At 39.8% G+C, this 20,414-nt stretch overlaps 1 protein-coding gene across 2 annotated transcripts in view; it reads right to left on the reverse strand.

The window, feature by feature from the left end:
- Positions 1-17,937: 17,937 nt before the first annotated feature.
- The window catches only part of trappc9 (trafficking protein particle complex subunit 9), a 324,830-nt gene continuing 322,353 nt past the window's right edge, over positions 17,938-20,414 (reverse strand). For both annotated transcript variants that reach the window (XM_061255361.1, XM_061255360.1), the window contains 2 exons: positions 19,391-19,614; positions 17,938-19,160 (listed from right to left, as the gene is read on the reverse strand). In XM_061255361.1, the coding sequence (XP_061111345.1) occupies positions 18,981-19,160; positions 19,391-19,614 (404 nt within the window). In that variant the 3' untranslated portion in view covers positions 17,938-18,980. The remainder of the gene's footprint in view (positions 19,161-19,390; positions 19,615-20,414) is intronic.

Genomic DNA, 20,414 nt, shown 5'->3' on the forward strand with positions numbered 1-20,414 from the left:
CCCTCTTATGTGAAACATGGTGGTGGAGGTGGTATAGTTTAGGCATTTATGGCTGCCATAGGTGGTGGCTCAGTTGCCTCCATTCATAATTTAACTGCTGATAGCTGCAGTAGAATTAATTCTGAATTGGACAGAAGCATCTTATCCGCTCAAGTTCAATCAAATGCCTCCAAACTCAGTGGATGGTCCTTCAAGGCATTAACCCTTGAGCAAGGCCCTTAACCCTGCATTGCTCCAGGGGAGGATTGTCTCCTGCTTCTAATCAACTGTATGTTGCTCTGAATAAGAGTGTCTGCCAAATGCCAATAATGTAATGTAAATAGCTGCTTCATCAACAGCCTGGTTAGCAGACAGAATGGCTTATTTGGTTTATTTGCCTGAATAAAGTCCAGAACTGTGAATATCTGCGAATCGCTCGTTGATCAATTGGATATATGTTCCCAACACACACAAAAAAAAGTTTTTTGTCAAATGTTGCCCATTGTTGTGTGAGCTAGCTCTGAGCTCTGCAACTCACCTGACAAGAATAGACCAGGAACCCGGGATAAAGCCAGGCCTTGCCCTTGTGATGAACCTTGCATCATAAGAAACTTAATCCAATATGCTGGAACTTGCTTTTGAAGCTGGGAAAGCCTCTGTTTACTCCGTTACTAATTAATCATTCTCAAGAAAGCCTGAGGTCAAGATAGTTTCTTTTACGAAGAAAAAGACTCATTACAATTGCTTATTTTTCACCTCTTTTTTATTTTCCTTGCTCCTGACCTGGAAATAGATTGAAGTCCACCATCTTTAAGGACATTCCTACCCGTTAAATGTTCCTTCTACAACTCCCAACGTTGCTAACTTTGTTGTTAAAGAAACACAAGCACATCCTTTGTGGAAGTATTTTTTCCGGTTGACCAGTATTAATAGTCGACCTGTGCATCCACCTCTCCCTATCTGCCACACAACTGCATATTTGTAACTGACATGGCTTTGAACTGATGTTTGAAGGACATCCCATTTGTCTAATTCACAGGTGTCAAACTCCAGTCCTGGAGGGCCGCAGTGTCTGCTGGTTTTTGGGTTGTTCTTGGCATCATTTGTTTGTTAAAGTCATTGATTGGCTAAAGAATCCACACACCTTGTTCTCAAGGCCTTAAATTACAGTTGATTGAAAGGAAACCAAAAAAACCTGCAGACACTGCGGCCCTCCAGGACTGGAGTTTGACACCCCTGGTCTAATTCAAGTTTTAATGATTTTCCCATCTTCACTTATTTTTCTAGCCTCTTTCTCTAGCCTCTCCTGATGGGTGGAGCTATGAGTAGAAAATGGAGAAAGGAAAGGGAAAAAGATGAGAAAAGTAAGTGATCAGAATGAGCCCCCAGAGTTCCCTCAGTGTCAGCACGCCGCTGTAATGCACCACCCTGCCATGAAGAACAAAGGATGCCACCCCAGCAGTGGACCTCATCCCAGTCTTCAACAAACAGCCATAAACACTGCGTAATAACCTCCAGTAAGACGTGAGAGTGTAGGGCAAGCATATTTTTCTCCATGTTATGTTTTGTTAATTTATGTGTCTGAAATTGTATCAAATCAAGTATTATATGTGGGCTCTCAAACCAAATTAAAATATTTTTTTAATTTCTAAAGTATTATGAATTGTTGAAGTTAATTCATTAGCAGGTGTCCCGGTACTGTAGGAAAACCATAACCCACCACCTTAGTGGGGCAGAGCAGTATTTCCAGCCAACAATGCAGTGTCCCATGTGGTTCCTGTTGAGCCAGAGATAAACTGTTACAAGAACAAATGAATTTAAAGGTTTCTAATAGATGTCAATTGAATACACTCTCACCACACTCAGCACACCTTACAGTTATGAAATCTTTAAGAAATAACTCTTGAATACAACATTCCATATGTTTTTTGTTTTGACTTTTGTGTGGTGCAACTGAAACTGCGAACAAGAAAATGTTTGTTCATTAACATTCTTCTTGTTGTCAAACACTGAAATGAATTCAGTTGAAGAAGTTTGGATCCTATTGCCTCACTTTAAGACAGGGGTGTCAAACTCCAGTCCTGGAGGGCCGCAGTGTCCGCTGGTTTTTGGTGTGTTTCAGCATGAGAGATACATTTTAAAGTCTTTCATTGGCTAAAGTCCACACACCTTCTTCTCAAGGCCTTAATTGGCTGCAGATTGAAAGGAAGCCACAAATACCTGTAGACACTGCGGCCCACCAGGACTGGAGTTTGACATCCCTGCTTTAAGACAGAGGTCAGGAGGTCCCTTGTGGGAGTAAACAGGTAGTGGTTGGAGAAGAATTGTGATAATGCAGAAACATAATTAATTAAATAAATAAATAAATAAATAAATAAATATTTGTTTCATCCATTGTTTCATGTTTGTGATCCACCCTGACTTCTGTTAATTCCTCCTGTTCATTGACTGACAAACGTTTCAGCCGTTTCAAAAGAAATGGCCATAGATTTTGTTCTCTTAGGCTCTGACAATCTCTGCTGGCAAGCTCAGGGTGTTTTGTATTCAAACAGTGTTATAACCTACTTGGTAACAGTGCAGCATCTGACAGCTTCTCCCTGCAAATTAGCCATTCTGGCATAGGACAATGGGTTTTGCCTGTCCCTCAAAACACAAAGGCCATTTAACTGGCACAGTACGTTTTAGCAGTTCCTCAGCACCTGTAGCATTTGAATGTTTCCCTTTTTATCCCTTCAAGAATTTCTCTGATTACAGATCTGCCTCCTCAGAATACAGAAAACTCACAACATTGATATGCTTGCTACATTTCTAATGTAATTTAGAAGTTTTAACATTTCTATGCGCAGTAATATTGCAGATATCTGCATAAACTCAGTTTAAATGCAGACAGCACAGAACAGCAACAGCGATTTGCCAATGATCTCACAGTGCATTGGGACATGCTTGACAGCGCTCCAAGTGGGACCCACTACTGTAGCGCACTAATTGTAAACTGGGCAGCTATGGCAAGAGCATCTGAAATCATAAGACAAACAGAGCATTTTATTACTATCTGTTTGACAGATTGTGTCATTCAGGTTGACATGGTCTTCAATAAATTCTTAATTTTATGCCAACCTAATCTGTAACTGTACTTCCTTAAAATTATACCTATGACAATGTATAGTTAGCGTTTTCAACTGAAAGAATATAAAAGGAAGGATATAAAAATAACACTAACCTAACTTAGCCCCCACTAAAAAAAAAAAGGCCATTTACTTGTTAAACATTTACTCCATGTTTTTTGGAACATGAATAATGTGCAAAATGTCTGCCAGTGAGTATGAATTATTCATTCCAATTTTTGAACTGTGTAGTTAATCAGAAGTAGCATGGCTTTTTTGCCCTTTTGTCTTAATTCCGCCTCCATAAGTTTAGGTGTTCCGGAACTGAAGAATATGGTTAGCAATAGAACTATTCAGCACATAATTAACTTCCTCTGAGTAATGTATGGGTAATTACCTGAAACATAGCCAAAGATATCATTTAAGACCCCCTATCTTTTTTTTTTTCATTGGTGTCTTCCTAAATACCAATGTTCTACTGACAGAGCATTCCGATTTAAACTGGGTTTTACACAGTCAAAGATGTGTCAGTGCAGTCGTGCTAACTTTCAATTACAGTAATTGCAAACAGACAACTTCATGGAAAATGGTTTCATTGGAGAGCACTAATTATTATGATTATATTTTTATAGCTCCGTAGTTGTAAAAGTGTGATTGGTTTTTTGTTTTTACTAATTTTATCTCTGACTTTTTTCTTTGCGCTTAGTTTGGAATGCATCTCATGTATTTGGTAATTGGTTTAAAAGTATATTACATATTTAAATTTCTGCAGACAGTAAAATGAGAGATCAGTGCCTGCATAAATTAGCTTTTTATAGGTGTGAATATAAATGCAGGTATGGCATGTATAAATATACAGGGCATGCCCTGCCTGACTTGGTAGTGGCATATCACGATTTTACCACACCATCAGAAAATAATGCTATGATATCAGAATTAAAATTCCACTCCACTCAAGTCCCTAATAGAAACTTAAGTCAATGCAGGCACCAACTGAAGGACAAAGCGGTTCACAAGTTAATTGAGCTGCCAGAAATCTATGGCAGAACCTGCAGTATTGCTGAATGGCTGCACACAATTACCATGCATGAAGTGATCACAGCGCTATGCTAATATGAGCACAGTGCAGCTAGGGTACCGCAATACGGAACACTAATTGCAGCCTGCTGATGAACAGCAGGAGCTGTGCGCTGCAGCACTCAGATACATACCAAACAGTAAAAAAATGTAACTGTGCTGAAAATTTGTGCCAAAAAATTTGATCAGTGGTCCAGCAAGTGACGGAAATAGAGTCATGCCTGACAGATATTCAGGGTAACAGAAAAACAATTGCCCAAACCATGCATAGGGGGGTTCTTCATTTTTAGGAGCATAAATAGGCTGATCATACTTATATAAGCACATTATATTCGCAACCAATCATATTTAAATTTAGCAAAGCAGGGCTTTGTGGAGTGAATTACTTTTGCATGAAAATGAGGAATTGAATGTGAGCACAAGTAACCCATTAGTGGGTTTTTTCCAAGATTGATGACATTTCATGTTTTTATTTGACATGGGAAAGAAAGAAAATTGGTATGAGAATTGGTGGTACGGACATTTTTTTTTACTTGTAGACTTGTAGAACTTTCCAAGACACCATTTCAATGACTAATTTGTCATCTGGACATTCATGTTTTTTCAGACAACAATGTAATTATAATAATAATGCAACCATAAAATACTTTTTTATTTTATTTGGCCTGATTTACTAAGACCTTTAGCACGTGCAAAACCAATGGTTTTGCATGTGCTAAAGGTCTTAGTAAATAATTGGTCATGGTATTTGGTTTGCACCAATCATTGGTTGTGTTATTAATTCTGTATGTGCTAAATGGTTTTGAATGTGCTAAAGGAATTAGGCCCCTAGTATTTTCCTCAGGAAACTAAGAGTTAGAACAAAGAACATCCTTGAATACCTCTTCTGGAAACAATCATCCCAGACTGTTTTCCCACTCACCTGAAATGGCAGGAAGCCAAAAGATCTGAGCTGAGTTGTGTGAACACCTGGAAATAATCGTGGGGGGCTTGAAATTGAAGTTTGAAGGGGAAGGATGTGGTGAAACAGATTACCTGTAAGTGAGAAATAGTGGGTGATCACTGCCTTTTGAAGTGTCCAGTTGGTTTCTGATGAGCCACTTCAGTCAGAGGCAGTGATCATGGGGAGCCTTGAACACACTTCAGCCAGATCCCCACACAGCCAGCTTATTGTCTCCTTTTACACCCAAGCAACTTCCAGAGCCTTTGAAACAGAAATTAATGCTTGTGACATTAATGGAGTACATGACCGTTTCACACTATTTCTTAAAAATTTGAAATACCATGCCATCCCAGACAACATTACATTACATTATTGGCATTTGGCAGACGCTCTTATCCAGAGCGACGTACAGTTGATTGGACTAAGCAAGAGACAATCCTCCCCTGGAGCAATGCAGGGTTAAGGGCCTTGCTCAAGGGCCCAACGGCTGCGCAGATCTTATTGTGGCTACCGGGATTAGAACCACTGACCTTGCATGTCCCAGTCATTTACCTTAACCACTACGCCACAGGCCGGCACGGATGGTGCAGTGGGTAGCACTGCCGCCTCACAGCAAGGAGGTCCTGGGTTCGAATCCCCGTCGGCCGGGGCCTCTCTGTGCGGAGTTTGCATGTTCTCCCCGTGTCTGCGTGGGTTTCCTCCGGGTACTCCGGTTTCCTCCCACAGTCCAAAGACATGCATGTTAGGCTGATTGGAGAGTCTAAATTGCCCATAGGTCTGAGTGTGTGAGTGAATGGTGTGTGTGCCCTGCGATGGACTGGCGACCTGTCCAGGGTGTATTCCTGCCTTTCGCCCAATGTATGCTGGGATAGGCTCCAGCCCCCCTGCGACCCTGATCAGGATAAGCGGGTTCAGATAATGGATGGATGGACTACGCCACAGGCCACCCAGACAAGCATGCATTCATCTGGGATGTGTAAGCCCCGCACTAACCAAAGGACGGAATTTAGCTATGGCGAAGGTATCTGCATTCTAGTCCTTCTGAAGTCGGTGAAAATAAGAATTATGACCGCTATGTGCCAATAAATAAACAAAGTTAGTCAGAGTGGTAAGGCAGTAGTACCACTCTGACTTCCGCTTTATTCTGGTACGAGCTGACAAAGAATCTCCAAAATAGTGAATATATATTAACCTTTGTTTAATCTGACACCAATTTAATTTATATCAAATTTTATTTGATAATTTATAAATTAAACTTGATTCCTAAGGAATCATGTACTGTAACATGCTCCCTGAACAGCTATCTGCTCTTATTAGAACAGATGTCTTTCAACCCTTCCCATGCCATAAAAAGGTACAGAGAAGGGACTGGAATTGGGAACGTGTGTTGGTGTGGGAGGTTGTAAACTTTATGACACCACTACCAGAGGATGGCCATTTCACCTGCTCACTGACAGTGTGTAAAGGTGCAAATATGAAAGGTTACAATCAGTCTACCTTACAGATTCATGCAGCTTACTCTTCTAGTTGATCTGCAGTTCTTGTCCAGATGGCACAAGCAGACTTCTGGTCCCCAATTGGCCAGAAGTCACAAATGTGTAATGATGAGATGCCCCACCAACTGAAATCCTGATTCTCTGGGTAATTTGTTTCCCATTTATGCCCAACGGGACATTAATTTCTATGAATATAGCATTTCTTTGCCATTTAATTCCTGACATAGGACAGGTGCTTTAGCTGGATATAGCTGGAGGTCTTTAACAAACTGTATTGTTACTTTTGTGAGCCTGTTTATAGTTTTAACATGCCCTGAAGAACAACAAACCTAAATCCAATTATATACCTTTCATGCCATCAAGATGAAACACTGTTTACAAACACTTAGTCCAAGTAAAGCTCATTAATGTAGCCAACAGCATAGATTGTTGGTTCACTGCAAAAAACTGAAATTCACCCATTCACACACACTCACAGGCCCCAATGAGCTTGTTGAGAGCAATTTGGAGTTACGTTGCTCAGGGACACTCCAACACACCCAAGGGGGGAGTCCAAGTTGAACTGGCAACCGTCATTCCCCTATTGTCAGCCAAAATTGTGAGATACTTGCTGGAATCCATTATACATCTGATTTTAACCAGATTCCCAGGACCTCTGGAATTAAAACAGCCCCAAAATATCACTGACCCACCACCAAATTACACCGTGGGTATGATGCGCATCTCCTTTTATGCATATCTGTTTCAATGCCAAACATGCCAATGCTGCATCTGAAATGTTCTATTTGGTCTCATCTGACCACCACACCTTAATTCGATCATACTTAAATGACCAAATGAGACCAAAATTGCATACCTCAAAACCCACATAGAAATGGGTCTGTGACAACAAAATCTATGTTCTGCAGTGGCCATCTCAGGCACCAGATCTCAAATCAATCAAAAACCTGTGGGCTGAACTGATTGAACTGAGGGAAATAAGTGCAAACCCAGGGATGTGAGGGACCTTGCAAGGACCTGCAGAGGAACCCATCCAATGTGTTCCTTAACCTTGTCAAGCATTACAGGTAAAGACTGCTGTTCACCTTGCCAGAGGTGGATGCACCAAGTACTTATCCAGGGGTGCCAATTATTATGGAAATCAAACATTTTATTAAATTAAAAGAACAGACTTGATATTATTTTAGGAAACTCTCTAATGTGTTTAAGTTGACCCTGCTCTTACAGTTTTTTGCGATTACAGACACACTTGTTGCGGAATTTCGCTCTACACACAAACCACAAATAAGACACTTGGAGATAAACATCTCATTTTTATGTCAAAATGAAACTCTGCTATCAAAACCTAACAATGCTTTTTCAAAATGGCATTTTTTCAACAAAATGATTACAAACTGCACCATTTGAATTACTCGTTCAAAGCAGCAAGAACACACTGCTGTCTTTAGTACTTTGTATACCTGTTTAATTTTCTCATACAGGCTTCTCTGAAAGATTGTTCCAGCACAGTACATCTACTCACAGTTCAATGAACACAAAAATAGAAAGGCTTCAGAGAAAAATTTTGGCCAAAAAAACACAAAAGTAGAATTACAGCACAGTAATCAATAAAATATTGTACAGTAAACTTACGGAAACAAAAATAATTTGAGTAAAATTACAGTGTATTGGTAGACAAAAAACTAACTAACATTATCCCAGGTGACGAGAAACCTGGGCCGCTCTGGTCCATCCTATACAACTAGTGCATCCAGAAATGTGATTATGTACGCAGTATTGCAGTATTGTATGGACTGAGGGTGGCATGGTGATGGAGCTCCTTGCAGACTAATGGTGGCACACAAGGTGATAGTTCCCCCATGCTGTCCAGGGACAGTCTTTGTCAGTCTTTAGCTAGTTTGAATCCAGCTTCATCAATTAAAATAAACTCATGAGGCTGTGCAGCTGCATCAATGTCCAGGACTCAAAGTTCTGCACCATGAATATACTGTAACTCAAAACACAGAACTACAATGTCTACATTTTCACACACGGATGGGGGTTGAGTTGGGTCAGACACATTCAGTCAAAACTACAAGCTACAGGCAAGGCAGGTGCCCTCACTCTGGGGGTGGGGTAGGGGTTGTCTGTGGGTCACATACTGCACAGTATAGTACAGTGATACTTACTTGCACATAGTCATAGCGAAGGTCTTTCACTCTAATGCTGTTCCAGACAAATGGAACCCTGTAAAGCTGCTTTATTGAAAGTTGGTGTTGACGCAAGATGCAGCAGAGTGTCAATATACGGACACAGTTAATATTATGGAATGTTGTGTGATGTGCGATGATTTGCTCTCATAGTTGAAGTGGATGGTGTTGTTTGCCTCAGGAGGTTGTCTGGCAGTAGAAAATGCAAGAACATGATGTCATTGGCCGGGTTCCTTTTTTACATCCTGTACACAGTAACATTAAAACTGTATTACATGTATTTCACAGGATTTTCCTTTTGTTCACCAAGGAGCATAGACCTAATATTGTAGGACTACACTGTATTGTACTGTGATGCAGAATGATGTGCAACAATTATATAGGTACAGTGTAGTGCCTAGAAAGTTGAAGACATACCTGTTCTCCAGTCTAAATGTCTGTATTATGGATGCTACTGTGTAGTGGTCATGATTTATGCCATGGTCCACCAAAGTGGCCCTAATGTCCTCAGAAATATGTCTCTGTCGATTCCCCTTCTTGTCCTCGTCGTCCTCCTTGTCCTCTTCCTACTACTACTCTCTCTCTTCCTCTTCCTCTCGCTCTCAGTGCCTCCATGTTTGCAAAGTTGGTGAGCTTACCAGAGGTCTATTTGTAGTGCCAAGGCTCAGACTGATTGATGTTCAAACATTGTATGAGTGGTTTTTTATGTCTGTGTGTGTGTGTGGGTGTGGGTGTTGCCAATTTTCAGGTATATTTTGCATTTTTGAATAGAAGTGTTTTCTCAACGATTTCCTTCTAGAACAAAATGTCTAATGTAAGACAGATGTTGCAGAATTGCAAACAAAGTGCAAAGCAAAAAATGTGTTTCAACTTTTTGTACCTTTGTTTACGGCATGGTTACAAAAGTTAAAGTTTTGATGCTTTTGTCTAAGCATTCAGTTCCAGTGTGTAAGCAATCAGCAAAAAACTGTAAACCATGTTGGTGGAATATTATTTGGTTGTCCTCTATCCTGTTACTCAGGTATACAGTAACTGAGCTTGAGTACCTCTTAGAATAATAATTTCGAAAAATACTAAAATCATGAATCTTTTGATGAGAATGTCATACTGCTCCATCCTGCTTCTAAGAACATAAGGAAACTCTCCCAGTTTCTAGCTTCCAGCTGTGCCCCTCAGAGGGCAAGGCTCTCTCCTCCCTTTAATTTTAAGCACATAAAATGCGGGCCTTCCTTGATTTGGATGGCTTATTCACACCGACACTTACAGGGAGTCAAGATAGTGGACATTTGGGGGGGTTAATCTGCTGTTGGTGTGCCCAAGGATTTTGGTCTTACAGCTGCTCTGGCGAATATCTACATTTTCATCAGTGATTTCAGGAAGATTCAGCAGCCTTTGGGTCTTTGGACTTTCAGCTTTGTGGGCCTTTTGAGAGACACGCTGGGGTTTCGCACTTTCTTTCATTATTTTCTCTTTTGACTGTCACATGTCTATGTCTTTTACTTCTTTGGTTAATGTAGTTGACCCTCGTTTTTAGATTTAGACTTGCAATTTAATAAATTCTTCATTTTAATCTGTGTGTTGTACATCTTGATCCAACAGGTTGCTCTGCCAATCAAAGCATTTGGCAATTTAATTGATAATTGAAATTTTTTATCATAATTTATCAATTAAATCAAATACATTTATTGTTGGATAAGTGAAGGCTTTTAACAGTTGATGCGCTTGTGTTCACTATTCCCGAACATTAAACAAGGGTGTTGATTTGCTGGATTTCTGAAATTGACAATATTTCACCTTAAACTTCACTTCCCTGACAGAAAGACTAAAACGGTACAGTATTTTTCACATTATGCATTATGCATTGGCAGTCAGTGGTGCCAATAATTCTGAGGCATCTGTATATAGGGCTTGTCTCATACTCAAAGCCCTTTAAAGAGGGGGAACTTGTCTGAACCACCACCAGGGTGATGCAATGGCAGCCATTTTGCACCAGAATGCTCACGACATAGGCTACGGTGGAAAGGGAGAGAACAATTTTTTTATCCAATTAAATCAGGGTATGATTAGATGGCAGGTTAGGAATCTAGACAGGACACCGGGAATGACTGTGAGTCAGGACCTCAATTTAACATCTCATCTGAAAGACGGTGTCTTCTACAGCAGTGTCCCCATCACTCCCCAACAAAACCACTTCCAGCAGCAAGGTCTCTCATCCAAGTAATAAGTAAGCCACACCTGCTTAGGTTCAGCCATTAAGCAGGAGCAGAGTGCATGTTTATTGAATTCCTGAATGACATTAATTACTTTGCTCTTACAACAGAATCAAATCACAATCTACAGTTTATAGGGTCCATATTCACTCAGCAGTATGTATATGCAAGGGTTTGGTGATCCCCTCAATTTTCCTGAATTCCTTGTCTTGTCATGATTTGTGTTTTTCTGTATCTGTTTTTTGTTCATTCATTCCCTCTGTGACCTCCTTAGATCTGTTTTATGTTCATTCATTTCATTAATTTGTTTCACCTGTGTCTCACTTCCTGATTATCATGCATACCTGATTCTCATTTCCCTTATTTTCCCTGCCCTATTTAAACCTGTCTGTTCCGTCTGTTTGTTCCTGATTGTAATGTGCTCCTGCCATTTTCATCACCATGTATTCCATCTGATTTAACTGTGTTCTGACCTGTTTTGTGTACCTCTACTACCGCCTTTTGGATTCTCCTTCTGTTCGTGTTTGACCCGCTGTTTTGGACTTTATTTTGTTTCCCAGTTTATGTTTTTGGATTACGTTTCGTTTCATGTTTTTGTGACTTCTGCCTGTGACCACGACTACTTATGCCATCTACATTCCTGTTTGCCAGCAACCAACCTTTAACCTGCCAGAATTTCAATAAAGACTTTAATTGGAAATTCTATTGGTTTGCGACTGGGTCCATTGTTCTGAAGCCTGACATGCCTGGCAACTTGATCAGACTGCAGTAAAAGTTTGCTACACCAGACAGGCCAAATGAGAAATCAATTTGCATCTACAGTAAACACCTGGAGAGGTGAATGCTAAAAAATACAAAGTGGAAAACTGCAAGGTCAGGAGAGAAATATAGAAGAAGCATCATGCTAGGAAGCACAATACTGTGCAAAAGTCCATAAAACAAAAATGCTTTCAAAAACAATTAAATCAATAGTTTTACATATTGAAACATTTACTATATAGAGCAGCAAACAGCTTAAAACTAAATCAATATTTCATTTTCACCACCCTATAAAACTTAATCAATTATCTTAGGTATACTGTCCTGCAGTTTTAAAGAAAATCAGCTGATAGGTTGTACCGAACATATTGGAGAACTTCCACAGTTCTTCTGCAGACTTTGGCTGCCTCACTTGTGTCTGGCTATCCAGGTAACCCCAGATAGCCTGAATCAAGGTTTTATCTTAATCAAAGTGGTCTGATACTCAATATGTTACTTTAGAAAATACATACATTTCACTGTAACCTTTTTTTTTTGTTATTGACACGCTAATTCAGAAAACAAAAAATAAATCTAAAAATATCGAAGACCAAATTTATATTTAAAAAAGAGTGCAAGTGTGCCTAAGACTTTTGCACAGTACTGTATGTCCAGTCATATTATGTATCCTTGAAAAGTTAAAGACGAGGCTTGACTCATTTTTCAATTCCATTACATATCCAAATAATTCAACAATTTATCTCATTGTGGTAAGCCTATTGCTTGGCCTATGTCTTGGACTGTTTTTTTTATTTTTATTTTTTTTATTATTTCTCCTTCCTTGACTGTAATTGGCAGAACACTGGTCCTCATGTTGACAAATGACAATATTAGTCTCCAAAGGAAATCAAAAGCCTAGAATCAAGACTAGATACTAGTTTTCTTATACCTGCACAAGGAAATGATTGAATACACCAATCTAATCAGAAAAGGCAGAGAAGCCAACTTTTGGTCCCCTAAAATAAAAAAATTATTAAAAGGGTAGGTAACTCCTAAATGGATCACCAATATGGGTATAAATACCCATTCAATGTGCTGGGGTACAGAGCCAAAAGAACATAAATTGCACCAATGTCCAAATACTTATGGACTGTACTGTGAATAATTTTTATAACAGAGAAACAAGGACAGCCCCCATATCTCCTTTTTTGTTGTAGAGTACATGGATTCTTAGGTACAGTAACTATGGTAACAGGTAGTGACCTAAAATATAATGAACATGCTAAATGGAATAAAAATGAGATCCTATTATGTCACTTAAATCCCAATTAATTTAGCGACAAGTAAAGGTACCGTACCCGTTTCTCCAGTCTCAGGCTATCAAAGGACAGTTTTCAGACTATCCAAATAGTAAACATCTGTACACAGCCTATTACCCCGGTCATGACAGCTTTTCATCCAATACAACCAAAGAGTTTGCCTGGGGCTCAGAATCTATTATTAGAAATGTCAGTAAGCAGATCGGCTTTGGGCGCACTTACATTTGTGATGCACGTTTCTGGTATTATATCACACTGTATGGGCACATTATCCTGTCAAGAGTTAATTCAATGCAGGAAGACTGATGCCTTTTAAATTGTCCTATTTTATGATACAGAAAAGCATTTTATGTTTTTTCCATGTGCTCTTTTCCAATCGGAAAACAGGTGGCCTCACTTTAGTTCCCTCAGTGCCTTTAGGCTTTTTATTTCAGATGCCTGTCCTGCCGTCTGTGTGCTTCCAGTAACACATATTTTTTATGGTTTCCAAAAACATAAGTGTGGGGGGTATTGCAGTGTTTTGGTTGACATCGGCCTGCAGTGAATTGAAGCCAAGGCGGCCTTAGATGAGTTTGAGTGTGACTGTGTGCTCCTTTAGGATTTGGAGTGTGATAGGCCTCACGTCTTGGAAGTGAGTTCTTGCACAAGCCGGTGACAACATCCAAGAGAGCAGCAGGGTGCTCGCAGTGAGATAATGTCAACACAGCAGGAGGCCCGCCCAGTTAATGGAAGATTGTGGGATGGAGTGCACTTGCACACACACAGCATTATGCAAGTCATTAAATTAGTCAAAACTTCATTTGTCCCAATGCTTATGCTGGCTTGGAATAGGGGCACTTGACTCATTGAATGTCATTAGATCAGTGACTGTATTAAAAATCACATGATGTCATTGTGAATGTCTGAAATAAATGCACATATTCTGGATTTTGCCTGATAGTCATTATTAGATTTTTGCAGCTAACTAGTGGTTTGCATCTTGTAGCGCAGCCTGTGTAGTTCTGTTTAGAAAGTCTCCAGACAGTAGTCGCTAACACATCCATGCCGGGCTCCTGAAGAGTGTTTCTGTTTTGTCAGACAGGTGTTTTGGGCTTTTTCTTCTTCAAATGTTGAGGTCATCCTTGGCCTCACTTTTTGTTCTCAAAACAGCCTAAGGTTTGGCCTATGTATCTTTTTTCTTATTTCTCAGCCTCATAATTGCTGATAAATGCCAATAAAAGACTCCAAAGGTAACCAAAGGCCTAGAATCATAGATACTGAAAGCTCTCTTACACCTGTGCTAAGTGAACACATCGGCAAAGCCATTTGGTGCTCTGAAATGAGGGAGACTGTGCATTAAAAATGCAGGAATTTCTACAAAGTAAAACCAAATTGTATTAAAAAATCTGAGAGCTGAGAGAGTGCACTTTAACCACATGTGAATATATTGTGTAGTACAGTCAAATCAAGAAAAATATGTCCTTGTCCCAAACATTATGGAGCTTGCATTTCTGGTGGGCTCCACAATTATTGACACCCAGTATTCTTTTTTAATGATTCAATGGAATCAAAACAAAAAAAAAAGAAAAAGAAAAGGGTATTAATGGGTGCCAATAATTCTGGACCCACTGTATATATACACTATTATAATTTCACATAATCAAAAAAGTAGCACCAAGGCAAATTGAACTACATAAGAGATAATTATGTTTCCATACTTTAGTTTTGCGATGTTTTTGCTGAAAAACATACAGTATTCTTTGATCCTGGGTTAGTTACATCGTTGCTTCTGCAGTACTCCATGCTCCATGTTTAGTGTCACAGCACTGCTTACTAACCATCTCATTTAGTTCAATGGAAGGTCATCAGCTGGGCGACTTATCTCTGCTCTCTGTTCCTTTAGACAGACTTTAGCCAAAAGGCCGGTTGCATTTTCTTGGCAGTCAGGAGCATATTGGCAGAACATATCAGAGCAGTGCAGACAGCACCTTTTTTTTAAATCTCTGTTTAATCATGCATCTAATTATTTCATTTTTAATCATCCCTTCTACACTCAGTGAGCACTTTATTAGATACTTATTAAACTTTTTTTTTAAATGATTAAGTCTTTTACTGTTATAGCCTATCCACTTAGAGATTTGACGTGTTGTGTGTCTAATAAAAATATCTTTTGCATACCACTGATGTAATGTGTGGTTATTTGTATTACTGTCACCTTCCTGTCAGCTTTGACCAGTCTGGACCTTCTCCACTCATGAACAACGCGTTTCTGTCTGCAGAACTGCTGCTCACTGGATGTTTTTAGTTTTTAGTTTTTTTTTCAGGCTCTTCAACATGTCTGCATGCTTTTATGCATGCAGTTGCTGCCACATGATTGGCTGATTAAATATTTGTGTTAACAAGCTGGTGTACAGGTCTACCTAATGAAGTACTCAGTGAGTGTATATTCTTTTTGTTTCTGATACGCTTTGTACTTGTCTTTTTACGGTCTACATGCCACTTGCAGTGTGCTGTTTAATTGCTTCTCTCTACTTTCCATTAAGTTTATATTAATGAATGCATTTTACACCTGACAGTTTAATTTATTTTCTGTGCAAACTGGTTGTAATGTCAAGTTGTTATCTCTCTCATTTACTGTGCTTTAAGCAATCTGTAGTAGGCTCATTTGGCAAATATCAAAACGGAAACCATGTTTTCCATATTATCTGCATGCGAGTGCATGTACAGTCAATCCACTGAGATAATTTCATCATTCAGAACTGAACAATGCAATCGTCCCTCTGCTATTTGAGAGTAAGCCAAAGTGCTGGAGGCGGGCAAGTCAAGCTGGCCAAAATCATTATTAGTCATTGGGTTTTGGGACACGCAAAACTCATTTCATTTGCATTGTATTCATCACACTTCCGCCACACAAATTTGCATCCCTTCTATACCGACACTGCCTCATGCAACCAGCAGGAATAATATTACTGACACTTCAAAGCGAAATCCAATCAGCTTGCAGCCCAAAAACCACAAGTTTCTCATATAAGGATCTAACGGAAATATTATCCGGAGCGTTTCGAAAGCTCTTCGCAAGCAGCACATGTAACTCAGCTCCTGACCCGTATCTACATGATTGTATGCATTGCACAGCTGCCACACAATTGATTAGATAATCGCATGAATAAGTAGGTGTAATAAAGTAAAAATGTTCCTAATAAAGTGCTTGTGAGTGTATATTGTACAGTATTTGACTGTTTCTCCTGCATATGACCTTTCGGTTAACATATTAATATTATTCATAAGAGCATCTACTGCAGCAGGCTTGCATATGTCACCTCGTAGAGTAAAAAGAAGAAGGGAACCCTGTTCTTTCAATAAATCATATCTTGTGTGTTGAGGAAAGAGGAAGCTGTGGAGCATAAAGGGTTAATAAATCAAACTTTCTTAGAAATCAAAGCCATAATTTTTCATAGTTATATCACAGAAAATACGTAATTATACAATAGTCAGAGATTATAAATACTGTGAAGCACTCGTTGAAATTGAGCATGAGTGTTTTATCCTGACAAAAAGGTTTTACTAACCACGGCTGGAAGATTTGGCATTGGCTGTTAAAGACATTGAAAATATGCAGAAGGCTTGGTGACTGACTGAGTTGCCAGATATGAATAACTTGCTGATGCTAACCAAGATAGCTACATAGCCCACACTTTGAGGTACGAAAGGCGATGCTTCTATTACTCTTAACTGACTAGTATTTACTCATGCATGCACTGCCCTGCAATCCTACTGCTGATTTGTTTCGGTGTCATCAACATCAGCAGAGTTGGTGTTGTTTTCTACACAGCTCCAAATTTTCTACTTCCCATTGTTAAATTTGGAAATGGAAAGAATACATTGTTTTCCTATGATGAATGAACTCTTTAAAAAAGTAAAATGTGGTTAAAATGGGTCCTTAAGCCTAGCTAAAACAGCACTGCTTTATGGTGAAAGGGGAGGGAGCTCACCTCAAACCCCACTAACATGAAGCACCCAACCATGTGATGAATGGAAGCCATTTTGTGCAAGTATGTTTACTTCTCATTGGTTGAAGCAAGGAGGTAGAGGGCTATTCTGTGTACATACAATTTTGTTTACCAAAAGAGTTCCTCAACAAACAAACCCAATGTATTTTCAAAATACTACATATAGGTACAAATATAACTGGTGTTTTTCACTTCTAAATAAAGAGAATGTGCTAAGAGATTGAAATTAATTGTAATGCAATATTCACTACTGGAAATACTCAAGAAAATTACAAATGCAAATGTTTTTTTTAAATGCTGCAAGTGCAAATATACTTTATTAAATGTACATACAGGAATAAGATAGAAGTTCACTATAACTGTCTGCATCTACCATGCTTCTGTTATGAAACACAAAGGACCAAAGCTACAATTTACCTGATAATAAATCCGATAAATATTGCCAATGGATAAGAAATTATGAATAGGATAACATAAATGAAAAACAAGAAAGGATTTGGAAAGCAGCATAAATAATCTTAATAGTAATGAATATACACATAGCTTGTTTTTCTGTTGTTGACTTACTGTGATACACTATCATTAAGATTCCATTATCGGCTGATGCCCGTTTGTCCTGAGAGCTTTGTCTTAATAATTGCTTTCAGATTTATTAAAAATAAAACATCAAATGCTTTGCAATTTGAAATGCAAAAAAAGGAAAACGGTTCAGCAATCTGAATGCTATAACAGTACTGTCCCTACATTAAATATACAGCGATACCATCAGTATCTCAGAAAAACAGGGCAGAGGCGAAGTGATGCTTCATATTCTAAAGAGATTTTTCACATGAAAGAGTATACACACCTCGAAAATTAGATTTCCCAGGGACAAAAGCGGTCAGACACTGAAATACACTTCTGGTAATAGTTCACCAATTCAACATTTATTATTTACATGACTTAGCATACACAAAGGACTATATATTACTGATATCAAATTTTGAATGGGATCAAATAAATGCAAAACCTCAGTAGTATAAATGTGCCTGCCTCATCTTGAAACAAGCTACTCACGAGCATGCAAGCAAATGCAACACAGTTCGATTACCAATATCTGCCAATTGCTGTACACTGAAAGTGAATTTCATATATCTTCAATAACAGTTCATATTTTGTACGATTCATACACTACTGTGCCTCTGTACAGGTATCAGAGGGCACTGACCGTTATTGGAGGGAAACCAATGAAAATGCAATCTAGTGTGCAGTGTGCAGAATCTTGATGCTATCTGCTGTAAGGTTACTGCATGTGGGTGCACATGCCTATAAGACTATTTGCATAAAAGCAGCACAATCTCAAGAAAATTAAATAAAATTGGGGTGGGTAGGTGGGGAGCTTTTCTTTGACAAAACTTCCCAAGAAAAATCCTAAGTATTCAGAGAAGACTCACAACGTAATATCAAAGAGACCATTTTGTTGAGTTCAGCTTTCTCTCTCTGTAATTAGCCCATATGTCCCTTTAGGGACACGACAGTGAACAGGGATAACTGCTGTGTAATAAGACTTATTTTCAGACAGAAATATCACAGACATATTTTTGACAAGAATACAGTGCAAATGTAAAATATATCATTTTAACCCCGGATGATGTTTGACCCAAACCCCTCATTGTGTAGCAGAACCACATTCTCAGATCACCTTTGTCCTGGGACTGAATTATCTTTAAAGAGCTCAAGTGACCCAAAATATCTTGTTGCGTGCCACTAAATGGTCTGCAACATTGTGCTGTACACATAAACATGGCAGGTTACAGAATCTATTAATGTACAAATTCCTGATGCACAAGTCATTAAAGAGAGGATCCAAGTCACCTGCTTAGAGCTCCCCTCATATTAAAATCAAAGCAGGTTTCCCGGGGCGGGGGAGTGGTCCCTAGAAAACACAGGGAGGCTTTTAGGCAGCCATTTCAAGGGCAGGGTCTTGAGCCTTAATGTGGACACTCGGCAAACAAAACCAAGCCAAGGGCAGCTCGCGGCTGGAGTTATCATCCTGGAACTTGATGTTCAGGTAGAAATCTCCGGTGTAGAGGAAAAGGAGAGCGCCGACACAGATAGAGTTTTCCGTGGGGTTGACCTGAAAACAAGACAAATACGATGTAACCAGGAAGCGTTTGGGGAAACGACACCAATATTCTGCTGACCTTCCCTTCCAACTTGAAAGATACATCAATGCATGTGTCTGCATTGATGTATCTTGTCCTAGATGAAAGACCTTTAAATGGGATGTTAAAAAGAGGAACAAACACACATGTTGATAATGCCCAGAGCTTTTTTCTTCAATAAAGAGTTGCTCATTCAACTCACCGTTTCAATGTAGAAGGTGTTGGAACCGATGAAGGTCACTGCGTCTTGCAGGTCGTAATTGTGAACCCCATTCTGGTAGTCCTGGAAGGGGATTATGGTAAGAGCAAAAGGGCCCACGGCGTTCTTGCTGCGATTCGTCAGCTTGACCTCCAGAGGCACCATGTCTCCCACCTTGCAGTCTGCGATGATGTCGCAGTCACACGGCTTCCCGTTCACCACCACGTCTGCAAGGACAGAGAGGAGAAAGAGTTCAGATACCTCAGGCATTTTCACAAAGAATGTGCGTGGGATGCATCTGATTTTCCTACAATCCTGCTCCCCAAAGGAGAATCCACAAGAATTTTGTAAGAAGAAAGGAGAAAACTGTCTCAGGTTATGATGCTAAATGATGTGGCATGCCATGCAAAAGACAGCAGCACAACGACATTACCTTTGGCTCGTTGGAGCTTGCTAAAGGCAGGATGAGAGCTACTTGGGCTTCGTGTTGAGAAATCTTCAGAAAACAGTGACAGATCTGAGCAGCTGTTTAACTGGTGCTCCAAAATGAAAATTACACATTCACCAATCGCACCACCCTCCGCCAGCCCCACCAACCCCCATATCGTTCCCACTCCTGAAAATGAAACCACACTTCAAATCCCACCATGCTGTTTTGTGCAAGGGATCAATGATTTGTCTGCCGAAAATATATTTTTATTGACATTAACAGAGAGCTTGGGAGCTCGGGGGGACGAGAGAAATTCTAAGTGCATCCTATCAATCTCACGCATGACTAATTTCCGTCAAGTGGGGACGGATGAGACCGTTGGAACGTGAGTCCCCTCGCCTCCCCTCGTCGCCCTGCCACTGGGCTCCTGCAGAGCCGCGCGGGTCTGACATTTCCAACCGCGCTGAATTAGCGGCAGTTCAGTGTGGCTAAATGCGTCGCTCACGCTGCCACGACGCCCCTCAGCTCAGGTAGAGCTCGCTTTCCAGGAGAGCGGCCATCTTCCTGCCGCCTGTTGCTTCGGTTAACGCTGACGGG

The sequence above is a fragment of the Conger conger genome, chromosome 9, assembly GCF_963514075.1.
Source record: "Conger conger chromosome 9, fConCon1.1, whole genome shotgun sequence".
NCBI classification, from domain to species: domain Eukaryota; kingdom Metazoa; phylum Chordata; class Actinopteri; order Anguilliformes; family Congridae; genus Conger; species Conger conger.